At 31.8% G+C, this 20,570-nt stretch overlaps 1 protein-coding gene across 1 annotated transcript in view; it reads left to right on the top strand.

The window, feature by feature from the left end:
• Scox (Synthesis of cytochrome c oxidase) overlaps window positions 1–20,368 on the top strand; it is a 28,697-nt gene extending 8,329 nt beyond the window's left edge. Inside the window, exons 3-5 of the mRNA XM_075357402.1 lie at window positions 650–847; window positions 6,414–6,625; window positions 19,592–20,368. Coding sequence (XP_075213517.1) covers window positions 650–847; window positions 6,414–6,625; window positions 19,592–19,783 — 602 coding nt within the window. The 3' untranslated portion in view covers window positions 19,784–20,368. The remainder of the gene's footprint in view (window positions 1–649; window positions 848–6,413; window positions 6,626–19,591) is intronic.
• Window positions 20,369–20,570: the final 202 nt, after the last annotated feature.

Here is a 20,570-nt window from a genome sequence, read left to right on the forward strand (position 1 = left end):
AAATTTTTAATAACAGCACAACTCCATTGCCATTACTGGCATGATGCAAATTTAAAATGTCACACTTCCTATGTTCATGAATATGAACATTTACTTAAATTTTAAGTTTTTTATTATTTGTTTGACATAATTATAGAATTGGGTACAGACTGATTATGCAGGATTCTGTGAAAATCGACTATTGGTATTAGTTTTTTTTGGGGGTTTTTCTGTCAATGTGTTTTGGTGGTTAAGTTATTATTGTAATATATACATATAATATTTCATTTATTTAACTTTATTTTTCAAATGTTATCAGAGTTGTACATTTAGGATTTACCTCTCTGAATAGGTTAAGTAGAAGCTTCTACTTCTAGACTTTAGGAGCCATGAAGAGATTAATGTTCTGTAATTTTAAGTGAAAATATTCATAGGTATTCTTTTGGAATAAATCTTACTTTATTATTTTTTTAAACAATATCATATCTATAATTTTATAGAAATACTAGAGAGAAGTGGTCACTGTAACTGTTAAGTGTGTCTCTCTAGAAACTGTTGAGTTAATTCATTGATGCTGTCATGCAGTAAGTGAATTTGTTAACAATCTGTTACATTATTTGATGATTAAATAATTAAATTAGTGTCCTGAAAAAAGTAATTTTTATTTTAGTTATGTTGAAAGAACGTAAACGTGCCTTGGGTAAAGCTGCAATTGGTGGACAGTTTGAATTAATTGATCAAGATGGAAACCCTGTAAAAAGTGAAGATTATCATGGCAAATGGATTTTGATTTATTTTGGTTTTACTCACTGCCCAGATGTTTGCCCAGAAGAAATGGAGAAAATGGCTGATATTACAAACATGCTTGGTAAACATTTCTTTAATTATTTTGCTAATAAAATCTTATGGCTGATGCTCATTTTAGAACATGATTAATGTTAAGATAAAGTATTTTATTGAGCACATGAATTTCTTTTGAGTGTTTTTAAAATTTTAAGTGTTTATAATTAATCTTTAGTTAAATAATAAAAAAATGTATCATATTATTATTACATCAGATCCTATTATTAATTGTATATATTTATATTTTTTATTGATTAATTACTCATAATAAGGATGGGGCATGGGTTTGTTTATTGCTGTATGTGCTCACATTTTTATTTTAGCTGCTATTGGTGCAGAGCGGGCCAATGGTGGTGCACTGGACATCTGTGCACAGCAACTCTATCCAACTCTCTCAAGTGACTCTCTCCGGCTAGAAACAGTCCATTGTCAATTAATTCATAAATTATTTAATTTAATTTCTAAGTGAAATTATTTGTATTTTTATTTACTTATTATTATTTGATAATTTTATTTATTTAATTTTATTGTTAAAAGAAAGGTTTTGTTAGTTAATATTAGTAGTAAAAAAGGATTCTTTATTTAGTGGGAAAGAGTTGTTGGTGCGCATCTGGCCAGCGCATCACGTAGTCTGCTCTGCGCCAATAGCAGCAATTAGACTGGCAACTAACACAACCGCACACAAACATACAAGACTAAACGAAGAAGACGACGTTCCCAAGCCAATTCCCTGTTTTCAATGTGGCTAGCATTAAAATATTTCTATTAAATATTGTATATCTACTCACTCCTTAAGCCTATCTTAAATGTAAAAACACCAAAATGTTAAGAAAATTGTTCTCTACACACTAATATTTCTGTAAAATACTTTATATTCTCACAAACATGAGGATATGAGTGTGTTGAGGGTGCTGGGGGCAGAGTCCCCTTGCTAGATGGTTGGACGAGCGAAGCGAGCCCTGATTGGCTAGTTCATTACATAAACTTGAAGCTGGTGCATGGGAATGAGAAATTGAAATTTGTAGTGTATGAAAAATGCCATTCCTGTTGATTGCGATTTGAATCCAGAAACTTCCACCAGATGATAGCCAGATACACTACTACTATGCCATAGCGGTTAGAAAAGTGTTTTAATTATCTATTAATCAATTGTTAAGAAAATTAAAATCATAATTGTTAATCTGTAATGAAAATTTGGTAACTATCAAGCTTTTCTTTCTTTCCTGATGTGTAAGAGGCAATCTGTTCAACTAGTGAACAATAAGCAGTCTCTTCCCCCATGACCCAATCAGATAAGGATGATGTGTAAATGAGGTTTAGTCTTGTACAGACTCAGGCTGACCATTCCTGAGACATGTGGTTAATTGATCCACAACCACCAAATTACACTGGTATCCACTGTGTAGTATTGAAATTCGTATAAAACCAACTAACTTTTACTAGGATTTGAATCTCAGAACCTTTGATTTCAAAAATCAGCTGTTGAAACAATTGATTTACAATGACAACTTAACCACTAGACCCTAGACCAGCTTGGTGGACAATATATCAAGCTTTGAACTGGATTGGTGTCAAATTATTAAGGCAAGATATAGAACAGACAATATATAGTAAACAGATTGACTGTAGTACTTGAAATAAGTATTTAGGTAGTTGTAACTGTAATTATCCATTAAAACATCTTATTTTGTTTCATTAATTAGAATTATGTATGATAAATCTTTAAAAGTGTGTAAACTCAAATTATAAGTAATTTTTTTAACTATTGAACTTGAAAATCTGAACTTTGTTTATAATATGCAATTTAAATATTTTTTTTTAGTAAAAAAACTAAAGTTCTATTGTTAACAGAGTAGTTACGATGTCAAAAGCATTTCATTGTGAAATTTACTTTTTAGAGTAGTAGTAGTAGTAGAGTAGTAGTTTTATTTATTTAATGGTTTTAAAAAAAGTAATCATTAATATTTTGTATTATAGAATTATTACAATAGTTTCTTCTTTACCTGTTGCATTATATCTTTGCAGATGGGTTTTAGCGTAATTGCTTACTTCATATTAATGATAACAATTGGTGTATTGTTATCACAAATTTGTTATACTCAAAAAGGTGTATTGTTTTTCCCCATCCTGACCCCAAAGGGGAAGACACCTACCATTTGACAGATCCAATCGCCACACCATCCCCTCCGTACCTAGCCCTTAGGGTCTCAAGACATATTTCATCTCAGTCAGGATGCCGGTAAGGTAACTGCCACATGTGACATTCCCATTGGTGTAAAATGCCTAAAACATATCCTACAACAGTTATTTCACTAAGTCTTAAACAAGACTACTTCGATTGAGCTAAAAAACAACGTACCCGATGGAAGAGTAGACCCAACATGCAACACCGAACGCTAAACACTAAGAAAATGCCAATTAAAACAATTGACAACTACAAAAACACTAATGAAAATACATACACTAAAAACCATTAATCAAAACAAAGATCAGTAACCAAAAACACTAATTGGAACTACAAACCACAAAAGACCAACACTGTACCTGAAACATAAGCCTAAAGCCAATAATTAATTGTTAACATTAAAAATAAAAACTAACCAAACAAAACGCGAACACCAACTTACACTAAACCAACACTGTAAATAAAATCATAATACAAAAACAAACTAAACATTCAACACCCACTAAGAGGTAACCAAACCAACAAAAGTGAAGCATAAAACAAAAGCAACAAAAACATAGTATCAAATAAAACAAGTGAAAAACACTAAAATCACAAAAAACAAAACTTATAACTTAACAGCAACAGGACACTACTTAACATTAAAGAGAAAACATTACAACATAACCTACAACAAAATACTAAAGAAACAAAACTAAATCATAAAACTAAAATGAGAGAAACAACTCCAAAAACTTTTCACATTTAAATATCACAATTACATTCAAATACATAAAAACATAAAACAAAAACAGCTATCATCTAAATACCGAACTATCTGCAAGTTGATCTGCCTAATTAATAAGTCCTGTGTGTGCTTGTACGCAGGACAGTCATCCGACATGCAATCATGATCAGCAGGCTTCCCAACATGGGAACAATTTTCACACATGGGAGGACTCTTTTCCTTCTTGACTGTACGATTTTTGGCACAGTGACCTTCCTTACAACAATACAAGCACAGTCTCTTCTCCTTGCAGGTTTTGGCCACATGCCTTAACCTAAGACATCTGAAGCACCAACTCACCTTAAAATGATTTTTGATCTTGCATGATAGGAAATCTACGAAACCCGACCCTTCTCAATAACTTCTTTACGTAACTTCTTGCCACACTCTACAATACAATGTACAATGGTACTGTCTCTTTTGCCAGCCCAAAATATAATCTTAAACTTATTACAAAATTTGTCATAATTGTAGTACCCTAAATTCTAATACCAAACTGCATCCCAAAAGCCTTCCTCCCCCAGATCACGTGGTACATCGTATACAATTATTCGCAGCTGCAGAGGCTTGGTAGCAACCATCTTAATGGGATTATTTATCCCTACATTACGTAGAATTTCACGTTCAGTTTCGGTATCATCAGTCACAATTCTTATGTCTTTTGGACTATCCTTAATGCTGACAATCTGCAGACCCAGCTTTCTTGCCTCTAGTTTCTTGATAACCTCGCCCTTAAAGGTCACAGATGAAACACCGACAGGCTTGTCAATCAGCAACGCCTTTGGTGCAGTGAAGTTTCCCTTTAGCCAGTTTTCTGTTAAACTTTTCATTAATTCACAAAAATATTTCTGGTCAATTTAGTACCTAAATAACTGATCTTTTTCTCATTGCCTTTGCTAAAAGTCTGTATTTTTTTTATTAGTATTCTTCTAGTAGCAGCCATTTTGGAAATAACAGCTCTTTTCAGTTTGGAATTTTATTTAAAAAAGTTGCAACTGATATGTTTGTTTTGATGAACTGAATGAGAAAATGTGTATGTTATTTAAAAATAACTGTTGCTATGTTAAGAGCGAATTAGTTTTAAAAGGAAAAGTTTAATTTTCAGAGTGAAATTACATCCGTAATAACAGAAAAATTTTAATTCTTTATCAAAGATATGTACAACAAAAGCAATTCCACAACTGTTGTATAATGCTCCTCTTCACAGGTGTTGTATGAGAAACAGTATCGTGTGTTATTGTACTATTCCCTACTTAACAGAATACACACTTTTCACACAGATACTTATTTTATAAATATTTTTTCCATTTTTAAAATAAGTGCATTCCGTGTGCCAAGTGTTTATTCTGTTAAGTAGGGAATAGTACAATAATAATACACGATAGTGTTTCGCATACAACACCTGTGAAGAGGAGCATTATACAACATTTATTGAATTGCTTTTGTTGTTCATATCTTTTATAAAAAATTAAAATTGTTCTGCTATTATGGATGTAATTTAACACTGGAAGTAATTGAATCCAATAATAAAAATAATAGAAGCAAATAGTGGGAGTATTTTTTTAATTTTTGTCTTTAAATGGCAACATTACCTTGATTCATTTTCACTTTTTTAACTTAATGGATAGATTATATTGTTTAGATTATATTACAGTATATTTTGTCATTAAGCATTATTATGGAATTTAAAAATTATAATAAAGCTGATGTTATAGTTGTTATTCATAATGATTGTCATTAAAAAATCCAATATTTATTAAATTTATTTTTGAACATATTATTGAGGGATGAATTAAAAATATTTTAGAAGACATCTACATTAATTAGGTAATTAAATTAAAATAGGTATAAATTAACTTTAAAACTTACGGGTTTATTTTTAATGAATTTCTTAGGGTTTGTGTCTTATGGCTTTATTATTTCTATGGATTTATTTAGGGTTTCTGTAATAAATACCCATTGTAGCTCGTCTACAATAAATTATGAATTGATATACAGACACACAGCTACATTGAGCTGCTTTCATGTGAAAAAAATTATACTTCATTTACAATATCATCTTCATTTATATAATGTCATCATCATTAATCAAGTTGTTATTTTAAAATATCAATCATACTGGCGTATAATATGGTTGTAAATTATAAAAAACAGTTTTTTATTCAGTTTTTCAAAATATATATATATCAGTTTTTTTAAATTACAAAAATAATTCCTTACTGATGTAAATTTTACATAGAATATGATAGTAACTAGAAAGCTGTTGGTCTAAAAATGCCCAAATTTGGTATGAAAAATAAGAAAAGGTTATTTAAGGCAACTTAAATAACGTCCTATTAGGCATACTTAAAAGGTTGTCTGGTTTCACTCAAATGTATAAATGAAGTATTAAAAAGTAGTCAAATTAGTTACTTTTCTTTCAGTGATTTGAAGATGAGTGAATAAACTAAGATCACCCAAAATTTTTACTGTTATTAGCTTGACGTGAGTTTAGTCGTTGATCTTTTAACTTATCAAAAGAGAAAGTACAGGATTATTGTAGAAATAGTATATTAATCGTTAATAGTAAATATATTAAATAGTATATTTACATTTCAGAGTATTTTTTACTTAATCATTTTTTTAATGTTTTTTTGTTAGACAAATACTTCGAGGATGATCAACATGTTCAGCCAGTGTTCATAACTGTTGATCCTGATCGCGATAGTCCTCAGTCTATTAAGAAGTATATTTCAGAATTTTCACCTCGTTTTATTGGACTTACTGGAACAAAAGAGCAGATTCAAAAGGCATGTAAAGCTTACAGGGTGTATTTCAGCGCTGGACCTAAGGATACAGATATGGATTATATTGTAAGTTGAATTTTTTTTTTTTTTACAGAATTAAATATTCATTATTATTAAATAAAGGTATGATATTAGAAAAATATAACAGTTAATGAAATTTAGAATTAAGCTTTTGTTTTAAAGGGAAATTTTTTAAATTATTTTAAAAGTACTGTTGTTTGGTTTGCACTTTGAGAAGGATATTAAGATATTAAGACATATAAAAATTCTTACAAATGCAATTTATTATTTACTCTAAATAAATTACTATGTATAAAATAAGTAAATTATAAATCACAAAATACAATTCTGATTTTACTATAAATTTTACAATAGCTGATAAAAATTAATAAAAAATTAAAAGCGATTATTACAAATAAAATAACAATTACAAAATCAATAATTAATGTACAGAACTGTTATTTGTTTCTAATATTCAGAAAAGAAAACTTCTATTGATGAATTATGTTACCTTGTCCTCAATGAATTGTGCTGTTCTTGTTATGTCCTCGTCACCTTTAATTAACTCTCTAAACATCTTCCCGTGCTTAATAGAAGACAAGAAACTTATCCCAAAATGGAATACTCTGGTGGTACTTCACTTGTACTCTTTACTGTTATGGTTTACTCACTTTGAGTGCTCTCACACATTATCCTTGCATTTATTGCACCCTGAACTTGTATTTATCCTATACTTAATTGAAATTTGCTGGTCCTCTGCTGTATTTATACCTCTAGGCCTAAGAACTTGATCTGTAAAGGGTCAAATTAACAGCAGCCGTCTGCTCTTTTGTTCATCCAAATGCAATGATTTCTATTGGTCAAACCATTTACACTAGCATTTCTCAATCTTTCAGTGTTTGCGATCCAACTTTCAATCATAATTTTCATTGTGCCCCCTCTCATACTATAACAATATATACAGTAATAATATATTTTGAGTATTTTGTTGCTAAAGCTACACTACGATCTTAATTACAAACCTTATAAATTACCAATAATAAGTAAATTTATTGATATTTGGTAATACCGAACCACTGCATTGACAAAACTAGAATTGATCTCTTCTATTGACCTTTCTATTGCTCTCTGTCCTACATTCACCATATCAAGACATTCTTGTGGCTTCATGAGAAGTTGCAATTTGTCTCGAACATTCTGTAATGTCTGTGCAACCGTCTGCGCAGATGTGTATAAACGCTGCACCTCGTTCAATTCCAGCCAGTCTCAGTCAAAACGATCCTTCTATCGCTATTGAATCTATTATGAATGTATATGCTGTAATTTGCATGTTAATTACAATTCACAATATTAAATATTCACAGCAGTAAATTTATTCAGAAGCATGGATAAATTTTTAAGCGGGTGCAGCGAGCATTAGACAATAGTGAAGCATCAACAAGTTCACAGATGAGTGTGGTTTCAAAAATAAAATCTAGAAAATATTCTCAAGAATACTTAAATTTTGGGTTTACCAGTACTGAAGTACATGGAAGCCCCTGTATGTCATTTGCTCAAAAGTTTTGGCAGCAGACAGCATGAAACCTAATAAGCTTAATGACATTTGAAAATGCTTCATAGTGAGTACTTAACAAACTCAGAAAATTCTTCGAATTAAAATTAAAATCATATGAAAAGCTTATTTTGCAGCTGCAATGGAGATTGTAGAAACTATGCTTGGAGATAATTTTGCCAAACAGTTGCAGTCCAGATCTCTATCAAATGATGCTGTGGCCTGTTGAATTGGTGATAGAGCTGAAGATGTCCAACATCAGCTTTTCAGGAAGTAGCGTGACAAATTGTTTTCAATTCAGCTTGATGAGGCGACAGATATGTTTGATTTGTGATGTTATGTCAGCAGTAGAAGACCTAAGTTTCTGCAAATCAATAAAGCAACAGCACTCACATTATTTGCTATCTTAAATGATTTTTTAAATCATTTAGAGTGATTGCCTCACTCTATGAGGCAATCATAGAGTTGAAAAATTACATCAGAATATGCACCGACGGTGCTCGTTCAATATTTGTAAGATTCCAAAGTATACAAGCACTTGTATTACAAAAATCTCCATAGTGTATCTGTACAGATTGCATGATCCACAGAGAAGCTCTGGCTTCCAAAGAAATAGAGTCCTGGTTTGAATATTGTGCTAACGACGGTTGTAACCATCATAAATTATATAAAAATGAGACCCTTAATATGAAGAATTTTTTCTGCACTTTGTAAAAACATGGGTGCAGTACACACTCTTTTTCTGGTTAGCCTCCAGAACCACCATAAGGTATTACTTAAGAGGATGAGTGATGATTATACATATGAATGTAAATGAAGTCTAGTCTTGTACAGTCTTCGGTTGATTCCTGAGATGCTTGGTTAATTGAAACCCAACCACTAAAGAACTCTAGTATTCAAATCCATATAAATGTAACCTTTACTAGGTTACATTACTAAACCTACGAAAATCATTACTAAACCTGCTTTACTAGGATTTATGGGTGCAATATATTCAGCATTACTATTTTATTGTGAAGCAATGGTGGTTATCACGTGGGAAGTTTTTACAACGTGTTTGTGAATTAAAGAGATGAAATCATTTTTCTAGAAGAGGAAAACCAACTGGAAGTTGAAAAGTTTCAAGATGGTTTATTGGTGATGGAATTGAACTATTTGGTCGACAAATATACATGTTTGAGAAATTAAATATCTCGAATCTTTAACTCCTAGCAGCAAATACACATATGTTGGTTACAAGTGATAAAGTTAATGCTTTTTCTAGAAAATTGGAATTGTGGGGCAGAAATTTAAAGGAAAAATGTAGAAATGTTTGCAAATATGGATGAATGTGTTAAAACTTTCAAAGCTGAAGGACGACATGTAAAAGATGTTTTTGTAACCCATTGAAAATCATTAGCGATGCTGGTAAAGAATTTAAAAAATATTTTCTTACTGACGACAACTTTGTAGCAAGTTACAAGTGGGTTAGGGATCTATCTCAGAATACTCCCGAAGGACTCTCAACTGCCTAAGAAGAAATCTTCATAGACTTCATGGCAAGTGGCAAAATCAAAAGATAGTTTAGTAATAAATCACTCTTTGAATTTTGGGTAGGGGTGGATGATGAGTTTTCTGCACTGAAAACAAGAGAATTTCGTATACTATTATGATTTTCAACATCCTAACTTTGCAACACTAGATTTTCTGCTGTGGCTGCTTTGAAGATAAAATATACATCTCAGCTCAATATAGAAAAGGAATTTTGAGTGTCTATTTCTAATATTAAACATTTTCTTTGAAAATCTTTGCTCTGTAAGACAAGCCCAAGGGAGTTGCTAATAATTACTAAACTTTTTTTTAATTTAGTATTGATAAGTTAATTAAATAAATAAATTATGCACAACTGATACAGTCCTATTTATAACTGGATTACTAGGTGTGTAAATATGAATGTGTAAATATAAAATCAGAATTTTTGTATAGAAAAAAGTACATGTTTATTGTATGAAAATGATAAAAAATATTTTATTCAAAATACAGTCCATCGCTAGCTATACATTTTTCCCATCTCTCTGACAATTTATGAATACCACGCCAAAAAAACTGTTACTCTTTTGAGGCAAACCAGTCATCGAGCCATTTTTGTACATTTTCATAAGAAGTGAAGCGCTGTTCAGCAAGTGCGTGTCCCATTGATGCAAATAAATAGTAGTCGAATGGAGCCAAGTCTGGTGAGTAAGTCGCATGCAAAAGTATTTTCCAGCTGAACGCCTCAATCATTTTGTTGACTGACCAGTTTTGCTGTGTGTGATGGTACATTATCATGAAGCAAAATCACTTTGTGCTGCCTTTTTTGATATTCTGGTCGTTTTTCCCACAATGCTTGATTCAAATCAATCATTTGTTGTCAGTAGCGTTCAGTATTAACGGTTTTTCCAGGTTCTAGCAGCTCATAATAGGTCACACCCTTCTGATTCCACCAAACACAGAGCATTGTCTTCTGTCCATAGCGATTTGGCCTTGAAATCAATGTCGATGGTTCGCCTGAAGTTACCCATGATCTTTTACGCTTAGGATTCTTGAAATACATCCACTTTTCATCAACTGTCACAATTCTATGGAGAAATGACTTTCTTTTGTACCTGGCAAGCAGCATTTCACAAGTGGTTTTTCAGTTTTCTTGCTGTCTTTCATTCAGTTCATGTGGAACCCATTTTCACATCTTCTGGATCTTTCCCATGGCTTTCAAACATAGACAGCTTCTCATGTTACATTTAATTGATCTGTGAGTTGTTGTTGCGTTGTTGAGTGTCAGAGTTGTTGAGCATCATCCTCATCCAACAATGCTTGTAATTCGCTGTCTTCAAACTTTTTCGGTGGTCTTTCATGTTCTTCGTTTATCATGTCAAAATCGCTACTTTTGAATTTTTAAACACTCAAAGCACTCGAAGCATTCGATGCGATTCTGCAGCAGTTGTCTTTAAATGGTAACAGAAAATCAATGCTGTCTGCAAATTGTAGTTTGTAGGTACAAAACTCGACATGTTCAACGCTAATTAAAACTATGGTGTTGTATGAAACTTGTATTGTTATGAGTTGAAAATCTTTGTCAGCTGTCAAAGAAAGAAAATGTGTGCCAATGATGCAATGTGATGGTGACTACATTGACAGCTAGGGCCATCTATGGGCAAATCCTGGTTTCATATTTACACACCTGGTATTTTTTTTTTTTTTGTCTTCAGTCATTTGACTGGTTTGATGCAGCTCTCCAAGATTCCCTATCTAGTGCTAGTCGTTTCATTTCAGTATACCCTCTACATCCTACATCCCTAACAATTTGTTTTACATATTCCAAACGTGGCCTGCCTACACAATTTTTCCCTTCTACCTGTCCTTCCAAAATTAAAGCGACTATTCCAGGATGCCTTAGTATGTGGCCTATAAGTCTGTCTCTTCTTTTAACTATATTTTTCCAAATGCTTCTTTCTTCATCTATTTGCCGCAATACCTCCTCATTTGTCACTTTATCCACCCATCTGATTTTTAACATTCTCCTATAGCACCACATTTCAAAAGCTTCTAACCTTTTCTTCTCAGATAATCCGATTGTCCAAGTTTCACTTCCATATAAAGCGACACTCCAAACATACACTTTCAAAAATCTTTTCCTGACATTTAAATTAATTTTTGATGTAAACAACTTATATTTCTTACTGAAGGCTCGTTTAGCTTGTGCTATTCGGCATTTTATATCGCTCCTGCTTCGTCCATCTTTAGTAATTCTACTTCCCAAATAACAAAATTCTTCTACCTCCGTAATCTTTTCTCCTCCTATTTTCACATTCAGTGGTCCATCTTTGTTATTTCTACTACATTTCATTACTTTTATTTTGTTCTTGTTTATTTTCATGCGATAGTTCTTGCGTAGGACTTCATCTATGCCGTTCATTGTTTCTTCTAAATCCTTTTTATTCCCGGCTAGAATTACTATATCATCAGCAAATCTTAGCATCTTTATCTTTTCACCTTGTACTGTTACTCCGAATCTAAATTGTTCTTTAACATCATTAACTGCTAGTTCCATGTAAAGATTAAAAAGTAACGGAGACAGGGAACACCCTTGTCGGACTCCCTTTCTTATTACGGCTTCTTTCTTATGTTCTTCAATTGCTACTGTTGCTGTTTGGTTCCTGTACATATTAGCAATTGTTCTTCTATCTCTGTATTTGAACCCTATATTTTTTAAAATGCTGAACATTTTATTCCAGTCTACGTTATCGAATGCCTTTTCTAGGTCTATAAACGCCAAGTATGTTGGTTTGTTTTTCTTTAATCTTCCTTCTGCTATTAATCTTAGGCCTAAAATTGCTTCCCTTGTCCCTATACTTTTCCTGAAACCAAATTGGTCTTCTCCTAACACTTCCTCCACTCTCCTCTCAATTCTTCTGTATAGAATTCTAGTTAAGATTTTTGATGCATGACTAGTTAATTGTTCTGTATTCTTCACATTTATCTGCTCTTGCTTTCTTTGGTATCATTACTATAACACTTTTTTGGAAGTCTGACGGAAATTCCCCTTTTTCATAAATATTACACACCAGTTTGTATAATCTATCAATCGCTTCCTCACCTGCACTGCGCAGTAATTCTACAGGTATTCCGTCTATTCCAGGAGCCTTTCTGCCATTCAAATCTTTTAATGCTCTCTTAAATTCAGATCTCAGTATTGTTTCTCCCATTTCATCCTCCTCAACTTCCTCTTCTTCCTCTATAAAACCATTTTCTAATTCATTTCCTCCGTATAACTCTTCAATATATTCCACCCATCTATCGACTTTACCTTTCGTATTATATATAGGTGTACCATCTTTGTTTAACACATTATTAGATTTTAATTTATGTACCCCAAAACTTTCCTTAACTTTCCTGTATGCTCCGTCTATTTTACCAATGTTCATTTCTCTTTCCACTTCTGAACACTTTTCTTTAATCCACTCTTCTTTTGCCAGTTTGCACTTCCTGTTTATAGCATTTCTTAATTGGCGATAGTTCCTTTTACTTTCTTCATCACTAGCATGCTTATATTTTCTACATTCATCCATCAGCTGCAATATATCGTCTGAAACCCAAGGTTTTCTACCAGTTCTCTTTATGCCGCCTAAGTTTGCTTCTGCTGATTTAAGAATTTCCTTTTTAACATTCTCCCATTCTTCTTCTACGTTTTCTACCTTATCTTTTTTACTCAGACCTCTTGCGATGTCCTCCTCAAAAATCTTCTTTACCTCCTCTTCCTCAAGCTTCTCTAATTTCCACCAATTCATCTGACACCTTTTCTTCAGGTTTTTAAACCCCAATATACATTTCATTATCACCAAATTATGGTCGCTATCAATGTCTGCTCCAGGGTAAGTTTTGCAGTCCACGAGTTGATTTCTAAATCTTTGCTTAACCATGATATAATCTATCTGATATCTTGCAGTATCGCCGGGCTTTTTCCAAGTGTATATTCTTCTATTATGATTTTTGAATTGGGTGTTAGCAATTACTAAATTATACTTCATGCAAAACTCTATAAGTCGGTCCCCTCTTTCATTCCTTTTGCCCAGCCCGTATTCACCCACTATATTTCCTTCCTTGCCTTTTCCAATGCTTGCATTCCAATCTCCAACTATTATTAAATTTTCATCTCCTTTTACATGTTTAATTGCTTCATCAATCTCTTCGTATACACATTCTATCTCATCATCATCATGGGCGCTTGTAGGCATATAGACGTTAACAATCGTTGTCGGTTTAGGTTTTGATTTTATCCTTATTACAATGACTCTATCGTTATGCGTCTTGAAATACTCCACTCTCCTCCCTATCTTCTTGTTCATCACGAAACCTACTCCTGCCTTCCCATTATTTGATGCTGAGTTAATTGCTCTAAAGTCACCCGACCAAAAGTCGCCTTCCTCTTCCCACCGAACCTCACTAATTCCTACTGTATCCACGTTTACCCTATCCATTTCCCTTTTTAAATTCTCTAGCCTACCAACCTTTTTTAAGCTTCTAACATTCCACGCTCCGACTCGTATAATGTTATTTTTTACTTTTCTGGTGACCCCTTCCTTAGTAGTCCCCACCCGGAGATCCGAACGGGGGACTATTTTACCTCTGGAATATTTTACCAAGGAAGGCGCCTCCATTATTGCTTTTGAAAATGCAGAGCCACATTTTCTTGGAAAAAAAAAAAAACAGCTGTAGTTTTCCATTGCTTTCAACTGCGCAGTACTCAGAGGACTGAGTGATGTTGATGTGGCCGTTTAAGTCATTGTGACTCACGCCCCTAACAACTACTAAAAGAGCTGCTGCCCTCTTTCAGGAATCATTCCTTAGTCTGGCTCTCAACAGATACCTCTCCGATATGGTTGCACCTTCGGTCCAGCTACTCTGTATCCCTGAGCACTCAAGCCCCCTCACCAATGGCAAGGTCTCATGATTCATAGAGAAGGACACCTGGTATATCAGTGTAAATGTGTGTTTGATTATGTCAGAAAGTATTTTGTTGTGCTTTCCTTTAAGTAAATTAATAAATTATTATAATAATATTTTCTGTTCGGTTATCTCATGCTCCCCATTTAGTGTTACCATACACCCCTATGGTGGAGAGGGGGTATACCCCTCAGGTTGAGAAACACTGATCTACCCTAAAAAAATTCTTTCTAGAATGAATTTCTTTGTTCCTTTTGAATTTTTGTTCAATTTGTTTATCAATTTCTGTTCATTTTTCTCTTATTCTGTACTTTCTATTACTGTAAGCTTCTCTACTCACTTCAGTATGAAAGCAATTAAATGTATTTTATGTTAATAATCATGTGACTGGGTTCTGCGTATGTAATTACTTACTAAAGTTCATAAACATGTATGCGTGACGTGCATAAACATTTAGAAAATTTCCTCATTTAACTTTTATGTGGGCATGTTATATGATCCGAATGGTCAAAAGTTTATAATAGTTAATTAGAGATTTAATCAAAATTAATTTGATTGTGAAAATTTCTTCAAGATCATAATGCATTATTATTTTTAAATTACATTTTACATATCTTTTGGATGTATAATTTTAATTCCTGTTTACTAATAACAAATTAATTACTTTCAAATAATATAATCTTTTTTAAATTTTAAATATTTAAATTTTATTTGCCAGTCTTCCAGTCTGGGACAGATGACATTGGAACAATGACAAAAGAAATCTAAATATTTGAAAATTAAAAAAAAATTATATCAGTTAAAAATAATTAATTTATTTTTAGTAAATAAGAATTACAGTTTTACAACCAAAAGATACCGGGAAAAAGGCTTGAATTTTTTTTTAATAATTAAAATGCTCAAGGAATTTTTTAATAATTAAAAAAAATTCTTATGATGAGTATGGGAATAGTAATTTCCAAATGTAATCTTTTGATATTTATTTTCTGTAGTTCCCCACAATTCGTGTTTTATATTTTCTGATTTATATGAGGTTTGTTCAAAAAGAAAACAACCACAGGTTGTGAAAAAATAATAACTTACTTAGTAGCTTTTAATCCAGTTTCCTTCAAAATAATCACCTTGTGACTCATCACAGTTGACCTGATGGATCTTCCATTGCTGAAAACATTTTTCATAGTCCCCGTTTGGGATGACTACTAGTTATGTGCTATAAATGTAATAGTGTGCTATTGCATATGTCATTATGTACTTCTGGTTGTCAAATCAGAATCATTTTAACAGCATCTTCAGTGCAGGAAACAACCAGAAATCACAAGGATTCATATCTGTTGAATAAGGAACTCATTTACACTGTGCTGTTCACTTTGTTAGCTTTTTTTGGCATTGGGGATGACAGTAACTTCTACTGTAACAATTTAATTTTGGTTTCTGGGTGATACCTGTAACCGTCACCTGCATTCCAGCATTTGCAATCCTTCATTAGAATGAACTTTATGTTAAGCAAAAAGCACCTTTGGTGAAAATTTTACAGACATTCTGTGCATGTGGCCATTAAAAATTGTATGTATGGAACCATTGCTAATCCCACTGTCATTTGTAATTTCTTGGACAGTCATCTGTAAATTTTGCATTATCAGACTGTGTACATTGTTAATGTTATTAGAATTTTGTCTTCTTGATGGCTTAGTAGTTATGCTGCTCATATTCAACTTAAGTTCAGCCATTTTGAAAATACCACGCCTTAATTTGTGTAACCTCCTTATTTTCCTTCTCAAATTGATGATTATTCGTGAATTGTTTTATCTTGTGTATTACCAAGCTTTTGGTAGAACAGTAGAGTAATATTTCTAAAGTATTCCACCATTATGCACAAAATAAAACTACAACAAACATCTCTTAAGTTAACAAACACTAGGGCTGCTAAATGACAACTGATAAGCTCTATGAGATTAAAAAAAAAATTGCATCTGTACTAGGTACTAATGTGCTGTATGCTGCACTCTAACCATTTTTACCACTTACATTTAAATACATATTGAGAAAAAAATTGTGATTGGATACTTTTTAAAAAGACTATGTATAAGGGCTATTTTTAAGTAAGGTCTGATTTTTAATACAAACAAAACTAGTGAAGATATTGTTAAACACATTTTTTATTTCACTCTTTAAACTTTACGCTACTTTTTTTTACAAAGTTTCCTTTTAAACTTTTGTCGTAGCATTTTGCTAAATTGTTTATGTCCAAGTCGTAGAAATCAGCTAGCTATCTATGAAGACAACCAGTCTTCAATCATTGTTTTCATCAGTGTCAAATCACTGACAGCCAAGAAACTCCTTCAGGTAGTGGAACAGGTGGTAATAGCTTGGCACAAGGTTCAGGCTGTATGGTGAGTGATCTGTTTGGTGTCATCCAAAAGATATAATTAACTCCAGAGTTTGAAGCAGAATAAGGTCGTGCATTATCATGCAGCAACAAAACTCCAGATGACAGTAGGCTACGTCGCTTATTCTGTATGGCATGCTGAAGCTTCATCAAGGTTTCCAGTACGCATCTGAGTTTATTGTTGTTCCTTTGGGAATAAAATCAACTAACAGGGCAGGGACCATATCTATCCCAAAACACAGTTGCCATAATCTTATGTGTTCCCATTCCATTGACTACCACTTTGATGCTGGAGTGATGTGAGCAACCCATGTCTTTTCACCTGAGAGATTGTGGTCCAAAATTTCATATCCTTCCTCACTGTATTGGGTCAAAAATATTAAAACGTTAACCATTCTCCTTTTTTGGTGATCTTCAGAAAGCAGCCATGAAACCAGTCAGCACAGTTTTTTGAACTGCACGATTTCAGCAACGATTTTGTATAGTACTCCCTGATCTTGAAACTTGTGGGAATATCAGTGACGAAGCGGAAATCATGAATCGCCGGTCTTCACAAATTTTTGCTTCAACTTCGTGCACAAAATTGATTACAGAAGGTTGGTCCGATCGTGGTTCATCATGAACATTGTCCCCGTTCATCCTTGAACAGTCTTACCCATTTACGCACTTTGCTATCACTCATTGAATTGGGTCTGTATACATCACATATCTGGTGATGAATGTTTGCTGCTGACACATTCCTTATGGTTAAAAATTGAATTGCAGACTGTATTTCACAATCGGCAGGCTGCTCAGTTATTTGAAATATTTCAACTTCACAATATAAACCATACACAGTGACTCTACTACTGCAAAAGGCGTCTGCATTTTTCCAAGGTATGCAGGAGCTGGAGTGCGTGCACTTTTTGACAGCTGCACAAAATTTACATAGCTACAGGCAATCAAACCTTACTTCAAAAATAGCCCTTTTATCTCTTTTTGTGGTACGTCACAATAGTTCAACTTGTCTTTGTTAACCTGATTTATTGGAATCATAAAATCTGATCAGTCAATTCATTTTGATTGTTTGTAAATAATAGCATAACATATAAAAAAATTTTCTTTTCTGCAAAACAGATTTTAGAAACTTAAGAGAAACATTTTTTGAGATCATCATTTATTTTGGTCATTTGACTGATTTATTAATTTTTTTCTATTATGAGCCAATCTCTTAGCCTCAATGCACCTTTTACGTCCTACATCCTCAGTTGCCTGCCTAATATATTATTCTAATTTGTCTTCCTTTATACCTTTTAAATTCTGTACATTTCTTTTATACACCCTTTTTCTATGACAGTAACCTTTAATCAGATTTTGCCACAAAGTTTTCTCTTCTCCAGTTCAACTTAAAGTTTTCCCTTCTCCAGTTCAACTTAATCGTGATAATTCTTCATATTGTACTTTATCAATCCATTTAATTTTCATTTTTTTATACCACATTTCAAAAGATTTCAAAAGCCTCTTTTCTTCATTTTTGGGGATTTTCTGCTGCTCACTTTCACTCCTATAAAATGCTACTCATACAAATATTTAAAATAATTTTATTAATCTATGGTTGATATATTAAGATGATTGATTATTTTCCTGTATAAAATCCCTTGTGGTTTATGCCTGTCTATTTTTAATTTCTGTGTATTAGATATTTTGTAACTTGTAATATGTAATCTCTTTATTTCTTTTGTCATTTTATTTCCTAAATAATAAAATTTAGAATTCCAGCGGATTTGTTGTCTTATTCAAATATTTATTTATTAAGATAAATCATCCATTTCGTTAATTTAATTATCTTTGCTTCACTTTTATGTGCTTTTCAAATTAATTTTGGGAACAAATTCATAATGTTCATTATTTCTTATAAAGATTCAGAAAACACAATATCATAAGCAAATAAATTAAGTAACTTTTATAAATTTTTTGTTAGCATTTATTTTGATCAAGTCAAATTTATTATTTTAATGTTTTCTTGTTTACTTGATTAGTTTAATTTGGGCAAAGATATTGTATTTACAGAACTGTCTACTAAATATGTATTCTGATAAGCGTAAATTATATATTATTATAAAATATATATAAATAGCCTATGTGGTATTATAAGATACTATTTATTATTTTATTAAGAAAATTTACCTTTTTTATCTTTGCCTTCACATAATTAACTTGGATACAAATCAATAATTTGATTTATTTATATCCTAGTTGATTGATTTGTGGCTTAAACCAAATTCCACTGTACTAGATAACATTTTATTTAAAAACTTATGACTGAAGAATTGCAGTAAAAACAGATTAATAAATATGGAATGCAGTAAAAAAATTAAGGAGGTTTCTCACAGAGAAATTTTGTGTGTTAACACTTTTTGTTTTGTTTTAGAGGTGGTAGATCCAAACCTTTATGTTTTTATTAATTATGATCTGATTTTGAAATGAAAAATTTAATTTTTAATTTTGACTTTTTACTTTTATTGTTTATGGCATTTTTATTCCTTTTTTTTCTTATTTACGTGGATCTTTTATGCTTATTATTTCTTTTTATTTTGTTTTTATGCATTATTATGAAAATTTCTATGAATGTAATGTATGTTTTATTGCATTGCAGGTTGATCACACAATAATAATTTACCTAGTAAACCCAGATGGTGCATTCATAGATTATTATGGCCAAAATAGAACTGCTCAGGAGGTAGCAAATAGTGTTATTTTGCACATGGATAAATATGATCAGGAACATAATAAAAGTTCTTGGTTTCCTAATCCTTTTTCATCATCACCAGTTAAATTTATCGTTTAAATATATATTGAAGATATTTTTAAGTTATAAATTATACTTAACGAATATACGAGTACGTATATAGTAGCTATTTATAAATTATTTATTCTTCCTTATTGTATGTTTTTGTGTATAGGATGTGAATATTGAACATCTTTTTAAACATATGAAAAAATATTAACTTTTTTTTCACCAAGAAAGAAAATGTTAAAAACTGATTATTCCTTTACATTGTATTAATCTACAGAATGAAAAAATGTTGCAGTTGATGTTAAAAAATGATATTAGTCGTGATGTTTGTTATTAGCTATTAAATATAAATAATATGTAGATAAAATTATAATTCCTCTTGATCTGAACTTGTGGTTTCAAGTTTCAACTTTTGTAATATAATTAATGTCACTTAATATCATTGTTGAGTTTCATTCTTTCTAAAAAATAATTTCTATACATATCTGTCGTAACTGGTGTGCTGTAGGTTATGATGTATGTTACAAAATAGTAAAATGTTATATTTTTTAATAACATTTTCTAAGATTTAGTTTACATAGATTTTGTTTTTTTTATATCACTGCTTTTATAAAATAAATATATTTAATTAACAAATTACTTTTATTCTCTTACCTTAATTTAGTCTTCTTTATTTGAAGTCTGTTTAAAGGGTAAACCAAGCTTTTGTTTTATGAATGTTTAGGGCTTACGCCTATCTAGGAGTTGTTTGATTCAGTCATGCAACGCTTAGGTTGCTGTGGTCTTTAATATCATTATAAAATTCTTTTAATCTTTTGGATTCTACTATCGGGAGAGT

This window comes from Lycorma delicatula, chromosome 2 (assembly GCF_047948215.1).
Source record: "Lycorma delicatula isolate Av1 chromosome 2, ASM4794821v1, whole genome shotgun sequence".
NCBI classification, from domain to species: Eukaryota; Metazoa; Arthropoda; class Insecta; order Hemiptera; family Fulgoridae; genus Lycorma; species Lycorma delicatula.